The 17,430-nt window shown below is 46.7% G+C and overlaps 5 protein-coding genes across 6 annotated transcripts; 1 reads left to right on the top strand and 4 right to left on the bottom strand.

Moving 5' to 3' along the window:
• Positions 1–1,007: 1,007 nt before the first annotated feature.
• Positions 1,008–2,237, bottom strand: LOC6527167 (glycine-rich cell wall structural protein). Its single transcript, XM_002088225.4, has one exon. It carries the CDS (start codon positions 2,189–2,191, stop codon positions 1,103–1,105), a length of 1,089 nt encoding a protein of 362 aa, XP_002088261.2. The 5' UTR covers positions 2,192–2,237; the 3' UTR covers positions 1,008–1,102.
• Positions 2,238–5,513: 3,276 nt separating this feature from the next.
• Positions 5,514–8,376, bottom strand: LOC6527168 (uncharacterized PE-PGRS family protein PE_PGRS54). Of its 2 annotated transcripts, XM_039370578.2 has the most exons (2): positions 8,124–8,376; positions 5,514–7,949 (listed from the first exon to the last, which is right to left on the bottom strand). In XM_039370578.2, the coding sequence occupies exons 1-2, from the start codon at positions 8,361–8,363 to the stop codon at positions 5,622–5,624; spliced, it is 2,568 nt and encodes an 855-aa protein (XP_039226512.1). In that variant the 5' UTR covers positions 8,364–8,376; the 3' UTR covers positions 5,514–5,621. The 2 variants fall into 2 exon arrangements, with proteins under 2 accessions (XP_039226512.1, XP_002088262.3); XM_002088226.4 differs by having other exon boundaries at positions 5,514–8,376.
• A 1,363-nt stretch (positions 8,377–9,739) lies between these two features.
• Positions 9,740–12,700, bottom strand: LOC6527169 (lipase 1). The gene is made up of 5 exons (XM_002088227.3): positions 11,641–12,700; positions 11,129–11,306; positions 10,708–11,063; positions 10,443–10,580; positions 9,740–10,384 (listed from the first exon to the last, which is right to left on the bottom strand). Exons 1-5 carry the CDS (start codon positions 11,842–11,844, stop codon positions 9,941–9,943), a joined length of 1,320 nt encoding a protein of 439 aa, XP_002088263.1. The 5' UTR covers positions 11,845–12,700; the 3' UTR covers positions 9,740–9,940.
• Positions 12,701–12,834: 134 nt separating this feature from the next.
• Positions 12,835–16,844, bottom strand: LOC6527170 (lipase 1). Its single transcript, XM_002088228.4, has 6 exons — positions 16,631–16,844; positions 16,224–16,401; positions 15,708–15,973; positions 15,506–15,655; positions 13,385–13,513; positions 12,835–13,320 (listed from the first exon to the last, which is right to left on the bottom strand). Exons 1-6 carry the CDS (start codon positions 16,736–16,738, stop codon positions 12,910–12,912), a joined length of 1,242 nt encoding a protein of 413 aa, XP_002088264.1. The 5' UTR covers positions 16,739–16,844; the 3' UTR covers positions 12,835–12,909.
• LOC6527171 (aminomethyltransferase, mitochondrial) lies at positions 14,070–15,392 on the top strand. Its single transcript, XM_002088229.3, has 2 exons — positions 14,070–14,553; positions 14,616–15,392. Exons 1-2 carry the CDS (start codon positions 14,095–14,097, stop codon positions 15,372–15,374), a joined length of 1,218 nt encoding a protein of 405 aa, XP_002088265.1. The 5' UTR covers positions 14,070–14,094; the 3' UTR covers positions 15,375–15,392.
• Positions 16,845–17,430: the final 586 nt, after the last annotated feature.

A 17,430-nucleotide genomic window follows, 5' to 3' on the forward strand; every position in this document is an offset into this window, starting at 1 on the left:
AGCTCGATTGTGCAGACTGAATTATTTAATTTTAATTAAATGCTGGCAAACGGGTAGTGCCACAATGTATTGCCTATTTTGGGGCCAGTAGATCGCTTTTGAAATCGAAACCGATTGTCGCATACTTTGAGGCACCACCTGAGATGAGCCGGAGTTCGGAATAAAATGCACTGGCACATTGATAAACATTTCGCATTTATTTTATGGCCCAACATAAATTGCAGCAAACAAAGGGTCTCGGCCATATTGTCAGTTCTACAAAGGCCAACAACTGTTGCAGCAGCAGCAGCAGCAGTGACTGTGGCAAGCCGCCAACAGTCTGTTGGCCCCAACTTCCGGTTTTCCCGCTCTTCCGCTTTTCCGACTCCATGTCGCAAAACTGCACCGCAGGGGTTCATCGTCCTTGTGCAAATTGGTCTCGCAGTTTATTGCCGACTCCAAACTCCGGACTGCAGACTGCGGACTGCGGACCTCGGACTTGGGACTCCAGGCTCCAGGCTGCAGACTTCAGACCTCGGAGCCCAGGAGCAGATGCTGCTCCTCCGGCAATAAAAGTGCACTTTCAGCCTGCGAGTGAAGCCAAAGCTGAGGCGAAGGCGAAGGCAAAGGAGTTGCTTAAGATTTCAATTTGTTGCCTTTGTGTGCAACAATTTGCAATAGTAAAACTTTGCTTAATGATAAATGTTTGTGGGGGACACATAAAACTCAAGAGCAGCGCTGTCTGTCCTGGCCATTTAAGAGATTTATGTGGCCATGAGTGGCATCAATGTCTTCGGCTGGCGCAAATACAACTCCAAACCACACCACCATTCCCTCTAATAGGCCATTAATTTTGGCGGCAACTTTGCATGCCAGATTTGCCGACCGCCAAAAAGGGGAAAAGTCTTTCTTAACTGCTCGAAGAATAAATGGGTTACCATCAAGGACATCACTTGGTCCTTAATCTATATATAAACTTTTAAGGTTTCAAAAATGATTGTGTCTAGTAAATAGATTTTACACCATAATTGTTTGAGTACAAAAACTATATTTGATTTTGATTTACGTAATACTTAAAGCCACTGGGAGAATTACAGGTATATTGCGCATCGGGTACTCCAGACTAGCCATGATAGCCGCCGCCTGCTCCTGCCGAAGCACTGGCACTGGCTGAAGCAGAGGCTCCGGAGCCACCTCCGTAGCCACCACCACCTCCTGGTCCGCCTCCGTAGCCACCACCACCACCTGGTCCGCCTCCGAAGCCAGCTCCAGGTCCACCTCCGTAGCCGCCACCGCCACCGCCACCACCACCGCCGCCACCACCTCCTCCATAGCCGCCTTTGTATCCGCCACCGCCTCCGTGGCCCTTGTGCTTGTGGCTAAGACCACCTCCAAAGTGTCCTCCACCGGATCCGCCTCCAATGCCGGGTCCGAAGCCTCCACCGCCGGGACCAAAGCCACCTCCACCGCCTCCAATGCCGGGGCCAAAGCCACCTCCACCGCCTCCAATGCCGGGGCCAAAGCCACCTCCTCCAGAGTGTCCTCCTCCGATTCCTCCACCCGGTCCGAAGCCAGATCCTCCGCCGCCGTGACCTCCGCCGCCGTGTCCTCCGCCGCCGTGACCTCCGCCAATAACTCCAACTGAAGATGATGCAGAGCTTCCGGCGCCGCCGATTCCACCGCCTCCACCAGAATGGCCACCTCCGCCGCCGATACCGCCTCCTCCTCCAGAATAGTCACCTCCTCCGAATCCAGGACCGCCACCTATTACGCCACCTCCTCCAGAATGGCCACCTCCACCGCCAATTCCGCCAGGACCGCCACCGATTCCTCCGCCGGAATGTCCACCTGATCCGAATCCATGACCGCCACCGATTCCTCCTCCGCCTCCAGAATGTCCTCCGCCGGAAATAACTCCACCGCCCGAAGGGCCACCTCCAAAGGGACCTCCTCCGCCAGCGCCGCCTCCAAATACTAAATCGCCTCCAGAGCCGCCGAAGCCGCCAGATCCGTGTCCTCCAGAACCTTGACCTCCAGATCCGTAACCTCCGCCGAACTTACCACCTCCATCGCCGCCGCCAATTGCGCCGGCTGAAGCGGACGAGGAAGCGGATGCCCCGGCGTGTCCACCGCCACCACCTCCGCCTCCACCGCCGTAACCTCCGGCGGAAGCCAACGCCACACAAACACTCAGCACTACAAACAGACGCATCGGAAGCTTTGCCTGCAGCTCACTAACTGGTCTCCGTGGAAAGATGCCGGCTTTTATAAGAGGCTATCCGATGTGCAAAAAGCACATATAATAGCAAAATACTTGCAAAAATTTCGCAGAGCGCGAAAAAAGAACAGAACCCAGTCACGTTCCGAATGCTGAGATCCTAGGGTCAAGCCAGGCAAAAACTCAAACTGCACTGGACAACAAAGTATAATCAAATGGATTGGTTACCCATTTCGAAACACTATTTGTTACAATGTTGGTTAATTGAGTTACTAATTTAGTGAGAATCGTAAAACCCCTTCTGTACGTCAATAACTATAAGTGAGAGCGCACACCTGTTGCATAGTGTAATTTGCACCCGTGGAGAACACAAACGAGTTCCATTTTAATATTCTCGATTGTCTAGAGTCGGAAATTACATTATACCCTAGGGAGAACCGAATATTTGGAAGGCGTGTGCAACCCGCTGGAGATTCATGATATCAATCAGCAATGATGAATTAACCTAATGAAGCTCAGCCCGATTTCTATTGTTTATTAACCAAAATAAACGGATAAGCATATTCCAAATGGAAGATCAAATGTGGCTTCGAGATGGGTTAGCAAGACAGAGGGTATTGCGACCTCGTCATAATCCAGAACTCAGTCGCTCAGCCTTATGTAAACCATTTTAATCATCGATTGCCTCGGAATCAGTTGCATTGAATCCAGACCCAGACTCGCCAAAGATTAGATTGATTTTCAATTAGATGATATTCGGAGGCGGTTGATGGTTACGACATTGACCCTTTGGTTCTACGTCACTCTGGTGTGATGGAGTGAAAATACACACGCAACACAGAGTGATGAATTATATAAAGTAATTAAACATTTCTAGGCACCACCATCGTAATGTTTATTTTGCGAACATTTTAATTGGTACACGATCTTGAATCGGACCACCTGTCTCTCATCACTACATTAAAAACAGAAGCCACACAATGCACTCAACGTAGGCAACTTCTTAGCAAACACACAAATGTAGCTGTTTTCAAGGAAGAACTATGTAGATCGATACGCCTTAACATTAAGATCAACTCTGCTGCTGAAATTGACGACGCGGTAGACCTCTTCACTACCAATGTGACAAATGCGGCGAGGAGTGCAAACATGCACACTGTAAATAATCATAGCAGAGCCCTCATACGCCACTCGAATAGATTTGATCCAACCATTGCAGAGATGCTAGTCCGTAAGAGAGCACTGAGAAGACGTTATATTCGAACGCACAGTCCTGAGGATAAAGCTCAATGGCATAGATGCGCCAGAGAGCTTCACGTTGCCATGGCTGAATTGAAAAATGCGCAATTCGAACATATGCTAACCAATATGGATTATTCTAATGATTCCACTTTTAATATGTTGTCCTTTACCAAAAAAGTAAAAAGAATGCCACAGAAAGTTACGCCTCTGAAGAACAGCAATGGTAACTGGTGTCGCTCCTTAGAAGAGCAAGTACAAACATTTGCGGAACACCTTGGCGACAGATTCACTGCGTTTAATTTCGCATCCGAGGGGGATATCAACAGTATAAACGAAGTACTACAGCGCCCATTCCAGATGTCACCTCCAATAAGACCTATCCGTCTGGAAGAAGTCTCAAACATGATACGTACCCTCAAAAGACGAAAGGCGCCAGGTCACGACCTAATAAGCAACGCAGTACTTAAAATCCTTCCCAAGAGAGCACTATTACTTATCACATTGATATTCAATGCGATACTTAGAGTGCAATACTTTCCCAAAAAATGGAAGAGTGCTAGAATCAGTATGATTCTAAAGCCAGGGAAGCCGGAACAGGATCCAAGCTCCTACCGGCCTATCAGTCTCCTGCCCTCCTTATCGAAGGTAATGGAAAGGCTGATAGCTTCCCGACTTATAATACATCTAGAAGACAATGATACTATTCCAATGCACCAATTCGGATTCAGAGCTGGCCACAGTACGATTGAGCAACTGCACCGTGTAGTCAATCATATCCTGAAGGCCTATGACCATAAAGAATACTGCAACGGAATCTTCCTCGACATTCAACAGGCATTTGATAGAGTTTGGATCCCGGGACTACTAGCCAAAGTCAAAACAGCGCTGCCAGCCAACCTGTTTGAGCTCATCAGATCGTTTCTCACAAACAGAGAGTTTTGCGTCCAGTCCAGAGACGCAACCTCTGTAAATGTTGCCATTGCAGCTGGCGTACCTCAAGGAAGCGTCTTAGGACCGATACTTTACTCCATCTATACAGCAGACATCCCCAAGCCAAGCTATTATGAAATGACCTATGACAACAGCAAAATGCTGCTGGCCAGCTTCGCTGACGACGTCTGCTTTCTCAGCTCCTCGAACAGTGAGACCGAGTCGTCACAAATGCTGCAAACTTATCTCAACGAATTCGAGAAATGGGCCATGGCGAACAACATCAAAATTAACGAAAGCAAATGCGTAAACGTTTGCTTTACGTTACGCCGTAAAACAACTCCTGCGGTACACATTAATAATGTGGACATAGAGCAAGCAACTAAGGCGAAATACCTAGGCCTCACACTGGACAAACGCCTAACCTTCCGAGATCATATTGCCAGAGTCGTCAAAATGTGCAACCTAAAGCGTAACCAACTATTCTGGATGCTAAATAAGAAAAGCAAACTACCTTTAAGATGCAAGCGTCAGATTTATCAGCAAATTATCGCACCTACTTGGAGATACGGCATCCAAATTTGGGGAGTGGCGGCTGCGTCCCACCGAAAACGATTCCAAACCGTCCAGAACAAAACATTAAGACAAATCACTGGCTGTGACTGGTTCGTTAGCGGCCAAACGCTTCACAATGATTTAAACCTGAGCCTTGTTGAAGACCAAATCTCGTTCTTCTCAAGCAGATACAACGACCGACTAACTGCCCACCGTAATCGTCTCGCCCGGAGATTACAGGGGGCTATCCCAATTCGCAGGCTCAAAAGAAGACATTTTGGACTGCTTCTAAGATGATAGTATGAATATATTATTTACCTGAAACCTCACTACTCGAAATTTGACCTATTCCTATATATTAAGATGAAAACAAATTATATTTTATAATTAAGAGATTATTTACTTAAGACAACATTTAGGTTAAAGGCTTTAATTGACCTGTTCCTGAATAATATTAAATAAAGATGTTAATTAATTTAAAAAAAAAAAAAAACATGATCTAAAAGCACACATTTAGTAATCGTTATTTATAGCAGTAGTAAATTATGGTGTTATTATATTCTAATGTGGCCCAATAAATTCATTCTCATTTGCATTCGCAAAAGGTTTAATAGTAAAGATTAATAATTGTCCAGTTGAAATTTTAAATATACAATTTAAATATAGAATACTTCAAAATATTAAAGGTAACTTAAAATTAGCCAAGGAAAAGACCAGCACCACGGTTTATGGATCCTCCCAGGTGAGCGCCACCCAATCCAAATCCGGCACTTCCGGAATTTCCACCGAGATTGCCTCCAAGGCTTAGACCGTTTCCTCCCAAATTGATACTTCCCTGACGATATCCTCCTTGGCTGGAAGCTCCGCTCGATCCCGAAGATCCAGTGTTACCACCGAGAGAGAGACTTCCCGAACCCACAGCAGGTGTCAGTATACCACTGGCGACTCCATGGGCCAGAGAAGCTGCATCGTGGGCACCGGCTAGTCCAATCGATCCAGCGGTGCTAGATTTGTGTCCGTTTGCTCCAACTGACAGGCCATTCGACCCTAAGGAAGCTGATCCTGCATTTCCAGAGGATCCGATACTCAAATGTCCGGCATTGATCTTGGCTGATCCAGCTCCAGAACCAGCAGATCCAGAGATTCCAGAGGATCCGATACTCAAATGTCCGGCATTGATTTTGGATGATCCAGCTGCAGCTCCAGACCCAGCAGATCCGGAGATTCCAGAGGATCCGATACTCAAATGTCCGGCATTGATCTTGGCTGATCCAGCTCCAGAACCAGCAGATCCGGAGATTCCAGAGGTTCCGATACTCAAATGTCCAGCATTGATCTTGGATGATCCAGCTCCTGAACCAGCAGATCCAGAGATTCCAGAGGATCCGATACTCAAATGTCCAGCATTGATCTTGGATGATCCAGCTGCAGCTCCAGAACCAGCAGATCCGGAGATTCCAGAGGTTCCGATACTCAAATGTCCAGCATTGATCTTGGATGATCCAGCTCCTGAACCAGCAGATCCAGAGATTCCAGCTGATCCGATGCTTAAGTGACCAGATGAGGCATGGGCAGAGGATTCCTTAGAGGTGGAATCTGTTGCTCCAATGCTCAGATGTCCGACACCAATAGATGCGCTATTCGAAGCAGTTTGGGATGAACCGGTAGAGCCAGCAGATTGGATATTCAGATGACCAGCACCGATGGAAGCAGAACCTGATCCAGTGAGCGAGGAGCTCGATCCCGATGATTCCACTTTCTTGTGTTCTGTCTTGATGTGGGCAGATCCAGCTTGTGTTCCAGAGGCTCCAATGGTTGAGGATCCAGAACTAATGTGGGCATGACCAGCACTAAACTTGGATTCTTCGGTTTTTGACGAATATGTGGTTTCAGACGATTTAATGTTAAAATTTCCCACTCCATGGGAGCCAGCAGAGCCAGAACCTCCTGATGCTCCAATACTCAGCTGACCGCTGGTTGAGCCAGATGTAGCGCCTCCCGTGGATGCATGTCCAGCAGAGACCTTCGAAGATTCAGCTTTATGATATGTGGAGGATGTTTTCATTGCACTGGCACCAGTGGCTCCAACATCAAGGTGACCAGCACCAGCAGCGCCGGAATTCGAGCCAGAGGCTTCAATTTTTCCATGTCCAGCTGTGATCTTGGCAGAACCAGCCTGTACTGATCCAGTGTGGTGTGCTCCAGCTGACGAAGATCCAGTGATTTGAGCTGTATTGGCGCCGGAAGTTCCCACGCTCAAGTGACCATTGCCATGTGAGCCAGAGCTGGATCCGGAAATTCCAGATGACCCGATGCTCAAGTGACCAGAACTGGCTCCGGAACCGGTGGATGCACCATTGGCAATGCCGCTGGCAACTTTGTTTGCAGCCTGAGCTCCATGAGCGGCAGCAATTGATCCGGCGGAATGGACAACATTGGCTCCGGCGCCTGCAACTCCCAAAACTCCATTGACAACTTGAGCTCCATGAGCGGCACCGGACGATCCGGTTGCTCCAGCTCCCGCTGCATTCAGCACTGCATTCGCTGCATCAACAGTAGCTGAACCGGTGCTATGATGGAGGCCACTGGAACCCGTGACGCCGGAAGAACCAATGGTCAAGTGTGCAGCATTCGGCTTGGCACCACTGTTGTCAGAGGACTGAATATTCAAATGTCCAGCTCCAATGGAAACAGAACTCGATCCACTGTGTTCAGAGGCTTTGTGTAGCTGATCCGCCGCCGTGGAACCTGCAGAGTGTACAGCATTGACTCCAGTCGCAGCAGCTCCCAGCACTGCGTGGGCATCGTGGGCTCCGTGGGAAGCGGCTGTCGATCCGGCCGAGTGCACAGCATTAGCTCCAGTTGCTGCCACTCCCAATATTCCGTTTATGGCCTGAGCTCCATGATTGGCAGCTGTAGATCCGGCAGAATGGGCGGCATCTACTCCAGATCCAGCTGCTCCTAGCACTCCATTGGCAGCCTGAGCTCCGTGACTGGCAGCTGCAGATCCGGCGGAGTGGATTACATTGGCTCCAGTTGCCGCCACTCCCAATACTCCGTTTATGGCCTGAGCTCCGTGAGCAGCAGCTGTAGATCCGGCAGAGTGGACGGCATCTGCTCCAGATCCAGCTGCTCCTAGCACTCCATTGGCAGCCTGAGCTCCGTGACTGGCAGCTGCAGATCCGGCGGAGTGGATTACATTGGCTCCAGTCGAAGCAGCGCCCAGAATGCCGTTGGCAGCCTGATTCAGAACCGATCCAGAAGATCCTCTGTTGTATTCGCCACCCAGACTCAATCCAGGCAGGCTTGCTTGAGCAGAGCCACCACCGTTTCCGCCTCCAAGTCCAAGGCTGCCACCACCGAAGCCAAATCCAAATCCGGCGGATGCCAAGGACACGCAGCAGGCAGACAGAAGTATATACAATCCCGCGGGAGCCATTGTCTCAATTTTACTAACTGCTTTCCGAGAAAACTGCTACCTTTTATAGAACCGAAAATGCGCCTAGCAATCATGACGTCAAAGCCACTACAGGTAAACTTCGCTATTCGCTACTCCGAACTCCCCATTTTTTTGTACCTTACAGATCCAAATAATTAAAAATTTGTTAAGAGTTCATATCATTTCGCCGTCTTAATTTGTTGGTATCTGAAATGCAATTACTATCATAAACTCAAATGCGACAAACTGAAAGAGCAGAAATGGGAAAACTTTAAAACTTGAACAGAGGTTAAACTGTAAGTAAACAAATTTGGTGACGATTTCTTTGTTAATTAATTCGAAAAAACAGACGGAAACCAGTTCCTTAACATTTATCATAGTTTTTTGACTGGGAGGGGATTCACAAATGTATAAATAAAACACGTGCTATGAAGAAGCTGCAAAATTAAGGTCAATCCGATCTGGAAGAATTCATCACAGGGAACTTTTCATACATTTTATTTTATATCATCTTGCTTAAGTGCAAATGCATCTTAATACCATATAGATACTTTATACCTGCATCGTAAATATTTCATTACCTTATAGCTTACCTAAAAATCTCCAACTCACGCCCAATAAACTATACAGAGTATTCTGGCATCGCATTAAGTTATTCAAGTTTTTCGTGCCTCTATATTTATCCCACAATCAATTTCCCTCACCGAAGCATGGTAAAATTAGCATTATTTTTACATCTGCTATGACGTCGACAAATATAATCGAATTCTCAGTAATATATTATATGTGTGGCCACTAGAACAAGACTTACAGCTTAAAAACTGTACACGGAAGTTTTTCTTTAGGGCATGATACTGATAATGAGTAGAGAACTTGGAAAATGCGGTTCTGTACAATCGATCTGAGCCACGAGCCGGTTGCCATTGTCGCCAACTTAGACACAGTTTTTCACTTAACTTGGCTGCTGGTGTTGCCGGAAAAGCGCAGCTGAGCAGTGCTGAGCTCCACCCAAATGCAAATGGAGAGACAATGTGGGCTAAGAGCCCCAGAACGTGGAGCTGGCGGGGGTGTGGAAAAGGCGGGAAATGTGGCAGCTTCTTGGCCCCGGTGTCAGCTGTTGGCCTAGTAGAAAGCACTGGGGAAAATGGAAAACTGTGCTTGCAGGAAATCTGCTTACAAATGCATGTATCTTGGCCCGCCAGCTGGCTGATGTTGATGCAAAATCTGTTACGGCTTTTGTGGGGCGAAAGAAACACTTGACTTCCGCTTCCGCCGGAGTTGGCCATGCACACTTGAGAATGCGATGCAAATGCGGGCAGCTTTTTCATATTTAAAGCAAAGTACAACGGAGAGCAAATAAATAAATAAATATTTAATTTGGGAGAAGTGAAGAAGCTTTCTTATTTTTAATATGAATCTGAAATCGACACGGTATGTCATATACACTTTTAGGCACAGATTTCTCTCACATAAGAAAACTAAATAAATGAAATGGTAACAAATACGAAACTCTGAGTTTTGCTTATAAAATTATTGTCCAAATAAATACCTGAAATTACAACTTATATTTAACATACTCAAGACCGTATGAATCGTCCGCGGACTTCCCTCCTGGATCGATTAGCCTCTTCTTGCGAGCCCTCACGCAGTTTTCCGAGGACCTGCAGCATACGCCGGTAGAGCATTTTCCGCACATCGATGGCCCAGAGGAAGTCCATGTGGTTGAACTCCTTCTGCGGCACCAGGTACTTGCCCGTCACGTTGCCCAGGTCATCGCACATGGACTCCACGTCTTTGGGGTGGCATAGCAGATCATTGGTGGAGTAGTACACGAAAGTGGGCACTGTCACCATACTCAGGTTGTAACGAGGCGGCAGGTGATCTCTGTACAGCTGCATGTTCTTGTTCGAACTGTAGCTATACGGCGCAAAGCGACCGCTCTTGATGATCTGGATGAAGTGCTTCACCTGCTTGGCAGCCACTCCTGCCGGATAGTGACCCAGGATCACGGGGAACATTTTCTGCAACATATCTCGAAAGTTAATCCGTGCTCTTTTTGTAACTTAGGCTTGGTGTTACCCTGTTGAACTCGTTCCAGTTGCGACCCACGATTCCAAACACGGCCTCGATGCACAGGCGTTCCGTCTCCTCCGTCATCCGGCACAGAAACCGGAACTCGCCGTTGAACATCTCCCTAATCGAGCTGCCTACCAGGCTCTGCAAAAATTTAGCATTAAGTATTAGTAAAGAAAAGTATTGTAAAGTAAAAATAAGCCAAAATAAATATGTCTTAATACAGGTGAATAAATCCCGTTCCACATCACGTTACTTCAACGTTACTCACATTAAAGTACAGGCTGATGGCCCTGATGTAGGGATGGTCCTCGGTCTCCTTGGCATACACGGCGGGGGCGAGGGCCTGCATGGAGACGACCTTGGCGTTGTAGGCGGGACGCATGGAGCACATCACGAAGAAGGAGGTGCAGCCCTGCGAGTGGCCGGCGTAGTGCAGTTTCGGAAATCCAGTGACCCTTAGCACGTGATCAATCATCGCGGGCAAGTCGTACACGCCGATCTCGTGCCAACTGAAGTCCCAGAACTTGGACTCATCCGGGTCGAGGGTGGTGTGGTTTCTCGAGTAGCGATTGCCCCGGGCGTTTCCCAGCCAGACATCGTAGTTGTGGTCGGCCAGCAAGTAGGCTGCAAAGTGGACTTCGGTCGTAATCATTTGGCCATTAATCACGGACGACGCGGATGGCACTTACCCAGGCTCACGTTGGGGCCCATTACCACAAATCCCGCCGAGCTGTCCACGAGTCCGTGCTGCAGTAGGAAGGGCGGGGCGCCCTGCTTGCGGATGCGGTGCATGGTGAGAATGTATCCGTCCTCGGTGGTCACATGGTGCACCTCCGCCTCGTAGCCGTACTTGGCGATTAATTTGTCCTGTTGACGAAATGGGTGAGAAGTGAAGTGATGATAATGGCCGCACGGAGAGGAGTAATCTTCCACTTCGCTATGAAAGGAGTTTTCGGTAATAATTCGGAAGAGCAGGTCATTATTTTCCATAATACAACTGCTTCTCTAAGATTTAAATACATGTTTGCACTTCTTTGTTAAAATAGGCTTAAGTTCTAAGAGTACACACAAAAAATCATCCTAAAACTTGTAGCTTTAAAAACAAATGTTTCAAAGCAAAAAATCTTAAATAATATTATTTAATGAAGAATCTAAAATTTTATTTTTTAAATCACTGGAAAAGTTTCAATTAATATCTCACCACACTGAGAGTTGAATCTTGTTTGATGTTCTTGCGCTGCAGTCGGTCCTCCGGCGATTCGTCCTCCACGCTCTCCTCCTCCTCTTCCTCCTCCTCCTCGTCCTCTTCGTCCTCCTCGCCGCCAATCAGCTGGCCTTGGATCCTGGAGATGAATACACAGAGTCCCAGGAGCAGGATCAACCGCATCCTCAAGCTGCACCGCATCTTAATTTAGCCACAAGTATCTGCAAGTTTCACTTTCACGGAAGCGAATCTCTGGGAGGAATTCAACCTCAACCTCAACGCAGCGCGACACGAACTCAACTGAAGACCAATTCGAAAACTGTCAACGGTTTGAACCGCCGATTACAAAAACCACACCGACCAACTTCTGCAGAGACCCTGCAGCAAATACAAGAAACAAAAAAAAAAAAGAAATAATAATAAAAAGAATGCCGAAATACGAAAAACTTTCGATCAGACAACAACATTGCGCACTGTGACGTGTTAGCTTCTTTTGTTTACATTTCGATTGCGTTTTACCTTTTCGGCCAGTTAATTAAATATGGGTACAAATCAGAGGGTAGCCGAGGGGAGGGTATACTTCGAATGCGTAGGGCGTATCAATCGGAAACAAGAAACTTATCAAGTGCAGCAAGTACAGTGAAGCGTCGAGCCGGAGACATACTCAGTTGTCAAATTAAACCATGTTCAATGGAGCCACCAATTATCTTATCAATCACAAATGTTCACAAAATGGCAGACACGATTTTTATGATGACACAAAAGGGATGAAATATATAAGGCACCAAATGTTTTCTGTGTAATACAAATTCAATTTAATTATTTGCTGAAAAAACAGAAATCTAAGAGATATAAATACGTATCTTTTTACAATGAAGATACTAAAGGTACGTTGTTTATAAGGTGCACGTACCACCCACCGTTGTAAAGTCGGTCCAAACATTTCCACTAAGGTAATTATCATTATTTATCGTTTCTCATTTGACCATCGAAATGACTTAATAACCGAAAACTTTTGGCTAAAGCCAGCACAACAGATAGTTTTATTGTTGGCCATCAAAAGAAAGTAAAAGTGTCGACCAGTTGTGGCGTCTGCCTTTTTGAGTTATACATCCATATATATATTTTTTATGGTTTGGCTACCGCATTACATAATTGGCACTTTGAACCACTGCCCAGGTAAATAAAGCATTTCGCTGGCAATTATTTTGTGTTATTTCCATTATAATGGGTCTTTGACGGCACCTTGTTTCTTTTATTTGGCGGTCATTCAATTACGTAGGGCAACCGCCCCTCGAGAAACTGTTCCATTTGCTCGATTAATTTGTCGTTGACCAGACTCTTAACATCGCCGGAAAGCAGGAAATCCAAATGATTGAACTTCTTGGAGTTAATCCTCTGCACACTCTTCACCGACTTCAGCATTCTGGCATATATCGCATGGACTCCTTCCGGCGTGGCAATAGCATCGGTTTCCCCGAAATACAATATGATCGGCACTGTGATCTGGCTTATATTGTAACTGATTGCCTCCACGCTGTGATATACTTGCAAGTTCTCCGCCGTTCCGAAGTCGTAGGAGATGAAGTCGCCCGATTTCCATATCTGCTGCAAGTGTTTGATCTCCCGCGGGGAACCGCCTTGCAGTAGAGACTCGTAGTTAAAAGCTTCCAACAGCTGATAATAGGAATAAAAAGTAGTGCTTATTGGTATTTATATATGATTTATATTCATGTTTTACCTTTTTGTTGTTTTGGGCGCTGCCTGCCAGCTGCTTGGCGTAAAATTCGCAAAGATCTCGTTTGGCTTGGCATGTTTTTCGAAAGTAGCCGGGTGGAAAGATCTCGAACTTATTTGCCTTCTGGCGTTTCTGAAAGAAAAACAAACGTCTTTAAAATATTAGAATGGTTTGGACCGGAACATTGAAAAAATAAACTATATTAATATTAGTAAAGTAGTTCAGTTCTTAAACTATTAATAGCCATCAATTCAATATTTAGCTTATCTTCACCAACCTAATGCTCTACATAGAAAATTTCCACTGGAATAGCTTCCACTCAGCTGATTTGTTTCACTTTCCTAAGCGTCAAGATCCACCAAAACATACTTACAGTCGCACCAGGGGGTTATCACCGAGTGTACTCTATTCTCTAAATAATTTCCAAGTGTCTCCCACTCTCAGAAGTTTCCTATCTCCGGGGCGATGTCAAGCGGTCAGGGTGTTATCAGCAACGCTGAGAAAAACTATTGGTTTTCCCGAGGAAATACCTTTGTTAAACCCTAAACTAAATCACGATTGGCTAATAATATTACCCTTATATCTATAGTAATTCAAGCATAGTAGGAAACTAAAAACTTAAATTGTACTTCAAAACTAAGTAAATTTCTTGAAGTGTATCACCTAGAACAGGTCTTGGCAGTGCTCTCGATCCGAGCTTCAGTCACCGCGTGATGTTCAGACTAAGCTATCGACTGCCCACCGCCCTCGGCGGTCTGCGCCACGCCTCCTCCGCCGCCGGCGAGGGGCAGCGCACCGCCCTCTACGATTTCCACGTGCAGAGGGGCGGGAAGATTGTGAACTTTGGAGGCTATGCCCTGCCGGTTCAGTATACGGATCAGAGCATTATTGCCTCCCACCTTCACACCCGCCAGGTGGGCTCCATCTTCGACGTGTCGCACATGCTGCAGACCCGGGTCTTCGGCAAGGATGCGGCCGCCTGTCTGGAGTCCGTTTGCACAGCGGACATTTTGGGCACTCCCGAGGGCAGTGGTGGCCTCACTGTCTTCACCAACGAGGCGGGCGGCATCCTGGACGATCTTATCGTGAACAAAGTCAGTGAGAAGGAGCTGTATGTGGTCTCCAATGCGGCGATGAAAGAACAGGACATGGGCATAATGAGTGCAGCAGTGGTAAGTTCAAATCGTATAGTGCAGTGTACCTTTGCTGGATAATATATACGTGGATTTTCCAGGATAACTTTAAGTCCCAAGGCAAGGATGTTACAATTGAATTCCTCACACCCACCGATCAATCCCTAGTTGCCGTCCAGGGTCCTCAGGTGGCCAAGGAACTATCAAAGCTACTTGCCAAGGAAGCTTCTCTGGATCAACTCTACTTTATGACGTCCTTCGTTACCACCTTGGCTGGTATTCCCAATGTCAGGATCACGAGATGTGGTTACACTGGAGAGGACGGTGTGGAAATATCAGTGGAATCCAGCCAGGTCCAGAAGCTAACCGAATCCATACTTGAGAGTGGAGTCCTCAAACTTGCTGGTCTGGGAGCCAGAGACTCCCTGCGATTGGAGGCGGGTCTCTGCCTGTATGGCAGTGATATCGATTCCAAAACGACACCCGTGGAGGCGGCTCTCGCCTGGTTGGTATCCAAAAGACGTCGCACCACCCGAGACTTTCCAGGAGCTGATGTGATTCTCGGCCAGCTAAAGGAGGGGGTCAGTCGAAGGCGAGTGGGTTTCCAGATGCTGGGTACCAAGCCACCGCCAGCTCGTTCCGGAGTGGCTATTCTTAGCCAGGGTCAGCAAGTAGGTCAGGTGACCAGTGGCTGCCCAAGTCCAAGTGCTGGACGCAACATTGCTATGGGATATGTGGCGGAGAACCTGAAGGCACCTGGCACAAAGGTGGAGTTCAAGGTTCGAGACAAGCTCTACGAGGCCGAAGTCACCAAAATGCCTTTTGTAAAAGCTAACTATTATAACAAGCCAAATAAATAAATGTGCAACATAAACCAATATTGGTGAAGTTAATTCTAAGTGGAAGTTTAGGCTAAGGTTGTAATGATCATAATCTTGCAGAAATATCACATATATACGCTAACTATACACATAAAATTCCAAGCATTTACCTTGACAAACTTCATGAGGTGGCGCACCTGGAAGGAGTCAAACCTCACCTGGCGATGCAGTCGAGCCAGAGGTGCCAGTGCCTGGATGAGCTGTATGCGCTGGCTGAAGCGCGGATGCACAGCGCAAAGCACCAGGAACGCATTAAAGGCCTAAGAGCATGTTTAGAAAGGTTGAGTTAGCCAGCTGACCCGCCATACACACCTGGGAGTGTCCAATTAGTACCACCTGATGGTGCATTTCCTCCCCATCCGCCCCAGAACCTTTTCCCCTCTCCAGCTGCTCGTCGCCTGTGACCTTCGCCATGTGGTCAATTATGGCCGGCAAATCGTAGGCGCCATGCTCGTGGAAGCTGAAGCGCCAGAATTCGAGCATCACGTCGGTCAAGTCGATGTGTTGCCGTCCGTAGGGCGCCACTCCGCGCAAATTCGCGAGCCACACGTCGTATTTGCGGTGGTGCAGCTGGAAGGCTGTACACGGAAAAAAATATTGGATTGGATTGGATACAGATATATCAAAGTGCGTTCAGTACAGCCACAATTAGAGTGATAGATTCAAAAATCTACTGTCAAATAGATTGCCAAATAGATTGTCAGGAAAAATTCGCATCCTATCATCCTATCCTATTATCATACATAATAAGTTCTTTAAATTGGATCAACTAACCTACTGGCTTGTACCTAAGTGTACGAATGATACCGAAAGTGCCCACTTGCTTACCCAAACTCCGTTCAGGCCCCATGCAGACCCATCCCAGAGAGGAACCGAGCAATCCGTGAACCAGGAGCACAGGCTTAGCTCCCAGACGCGGCAGACGCTGCACCTGCAGCTGATAGCCATCCGCCGTGGTCACATTGTGAACTTCGTGGCTGACATTCTGGGCCTCCAGCCAGTCCATCTGATAGCGAAGCACAGAAAGAAATTTATTCCGAGTATATACATTGGTCAAAGCAACATAAAAACAACTACGAGCTAAAATATATTTTAGAAATATTAAGGAATTTAATGGTGGTGCTTAAAACACGTTTATATATTATTCATCTCTAAAAAGGAAACCAGAATAATAATGTACCTTTTTAAGTGTATTTAGGGGAAGGAAGTGTAGTCGCAATTAGCCGGACACTCACCGTAGTCCACTTGTAACGCGACTCCGACGGAGAGGAGTGGGCATTTCTGCCAATGGCACACACGAAGAGCATTACTTTGATGGCACCGATGCAGCCTAACCCACCCATTTCACCCTTTCAACTAAATCGGGAGCCAGCCCCACTTGGATGCGTTAATTGCCCGGTTTCCCAGATCATCTTTACACTTGACTAAGCACTCAAAATAGTAATTTATCGAGCAAAATTGTTGGTGGTGTGCGAAAAGCTAATAACAGCCTGATGTTTGCTATAAAGTATTTAGAATATAAAAAATTTTAATCATTTTTATAACAATTAATTATTAAATAGATTACTGAGCCACCAATTCGTTCTATAACTCTAGCTTTAAAGACTTACCCAAGTGTAAACCGTAGTTAAAGTAATACCACTTTAATCTATATACTTTATTCACTACATCCAGACAAGTGCCAGGCAATGCACTCGCAATTAAATAAAGCTTAATGGAAAGCTTAAATAAAATAGATTGAATTATGCCAGCGCACCAGCATCCGCACACATTCGCATCCGCATCCGCAGAGGGATCCGTATGGCAACACTCACAATTAATTGCAGTACCCTGGTCTTATCACTCAGTAATATTCATACTCGCAGAGGGGGAAAAGTCTGCGAAAGAGGAAAATGCGAAAGCACTCGGCCATCCAGCTGCAATTGCAACTCAGGAGCAAAGCGGTCCCCAGTCCACGTTTGTTTACTTATCGCTGGGCGATTACAATTGACTACCCGGACAACAAAAAATCGCGGCGAACTTTATTAAAATTACG

Source organism: Drosophila yakuba, chromosome 2L (genome assembly GCF_016746365.2).
Source record: "Drosophila yakuba strain Tai18E2 chromosome 2L, Prin_Dyak_Tai18E2_2.1, whole genome shotgun sequence".
NCBI classification, from domain to species: Eukaryota; Metazoa; Arthropoda; class Insecta; order Diptera; family Drosophilidae; genus Drosophila; species Drosophila yakuba.

Bases quoted from the DNA above. Each gene is read 5' to 3' on its own strand.
- LOC6527167 (XM_002088225.4), bottom strand. From the start codon at position 2,191: ATGCGTCTGTTTGTAGTGCTGAGTGTTTGTGTGGCGTTGGCTTCCGCC.
- LOC6527168 (XM_002088226.4), bottom strand. From the start codon at position 8,363: ATGGCTCCCGCGGGATTGTATATACTTCTGTCTGCCTGCTGCGTGTCC.
- LOC6527169 (XM_002088227.3), bottom strand. From the start codon at position 11,844: ATGCGGTGCAGCTTGAGGATGCGGTTGATCCTGCTCCTGGGACTCTGT. The intron at 11,307-11,640 runs GTGAGATATTAA...TTTCGTCAACAG, and splicing joins AAGATTCAACTCTCAGTGTG to GACAAATTAATCGCCAAGTA. The intron at 10,385-10,442 runs GTAACACCAAGC...GATATGTTGCAG, and splicing joins ACTGGAACGAGTTCAACAGG to AAAATGTTCCCCGTGATCCT.
- LOC6527171 (XM_002088229.3), top strand. From the start codon at position 14,095: ATGTTCAGACTAAGCTATCGACTGCCCACCGCCCTCGGCGGTCTGCGC. The intron at 14,554-14,615 runs GTAAGTTCAAAT...TGGATTTTCCAG, and splicing joins GCATAATGAGTGCAGCAGTG to GATAACTTTAAGTCCCAAGG.
- LOC6527170 (XM_002088228.4), bottom strand. From the start codon at position 16,738: ATGGGTGGGTTAGGCTGCATCGGTGCCATCAAAGTAATGCTCTTCGTG. The intron at 15,656-15,707 runs GTGTGTATGGCG...ACATGCTCTTAG, and splicing joins TACTAATTGGACACTCCCAG to GCCTTTAATGCGTTCCTGGT. The intron at 13,321-13,384 runs GTAAAACATGAA...TCCTATTATCAG, and splicing joins GCGCCCAAAACAACAAAAAG to CTGTTGGAAGCTTTTAACTA.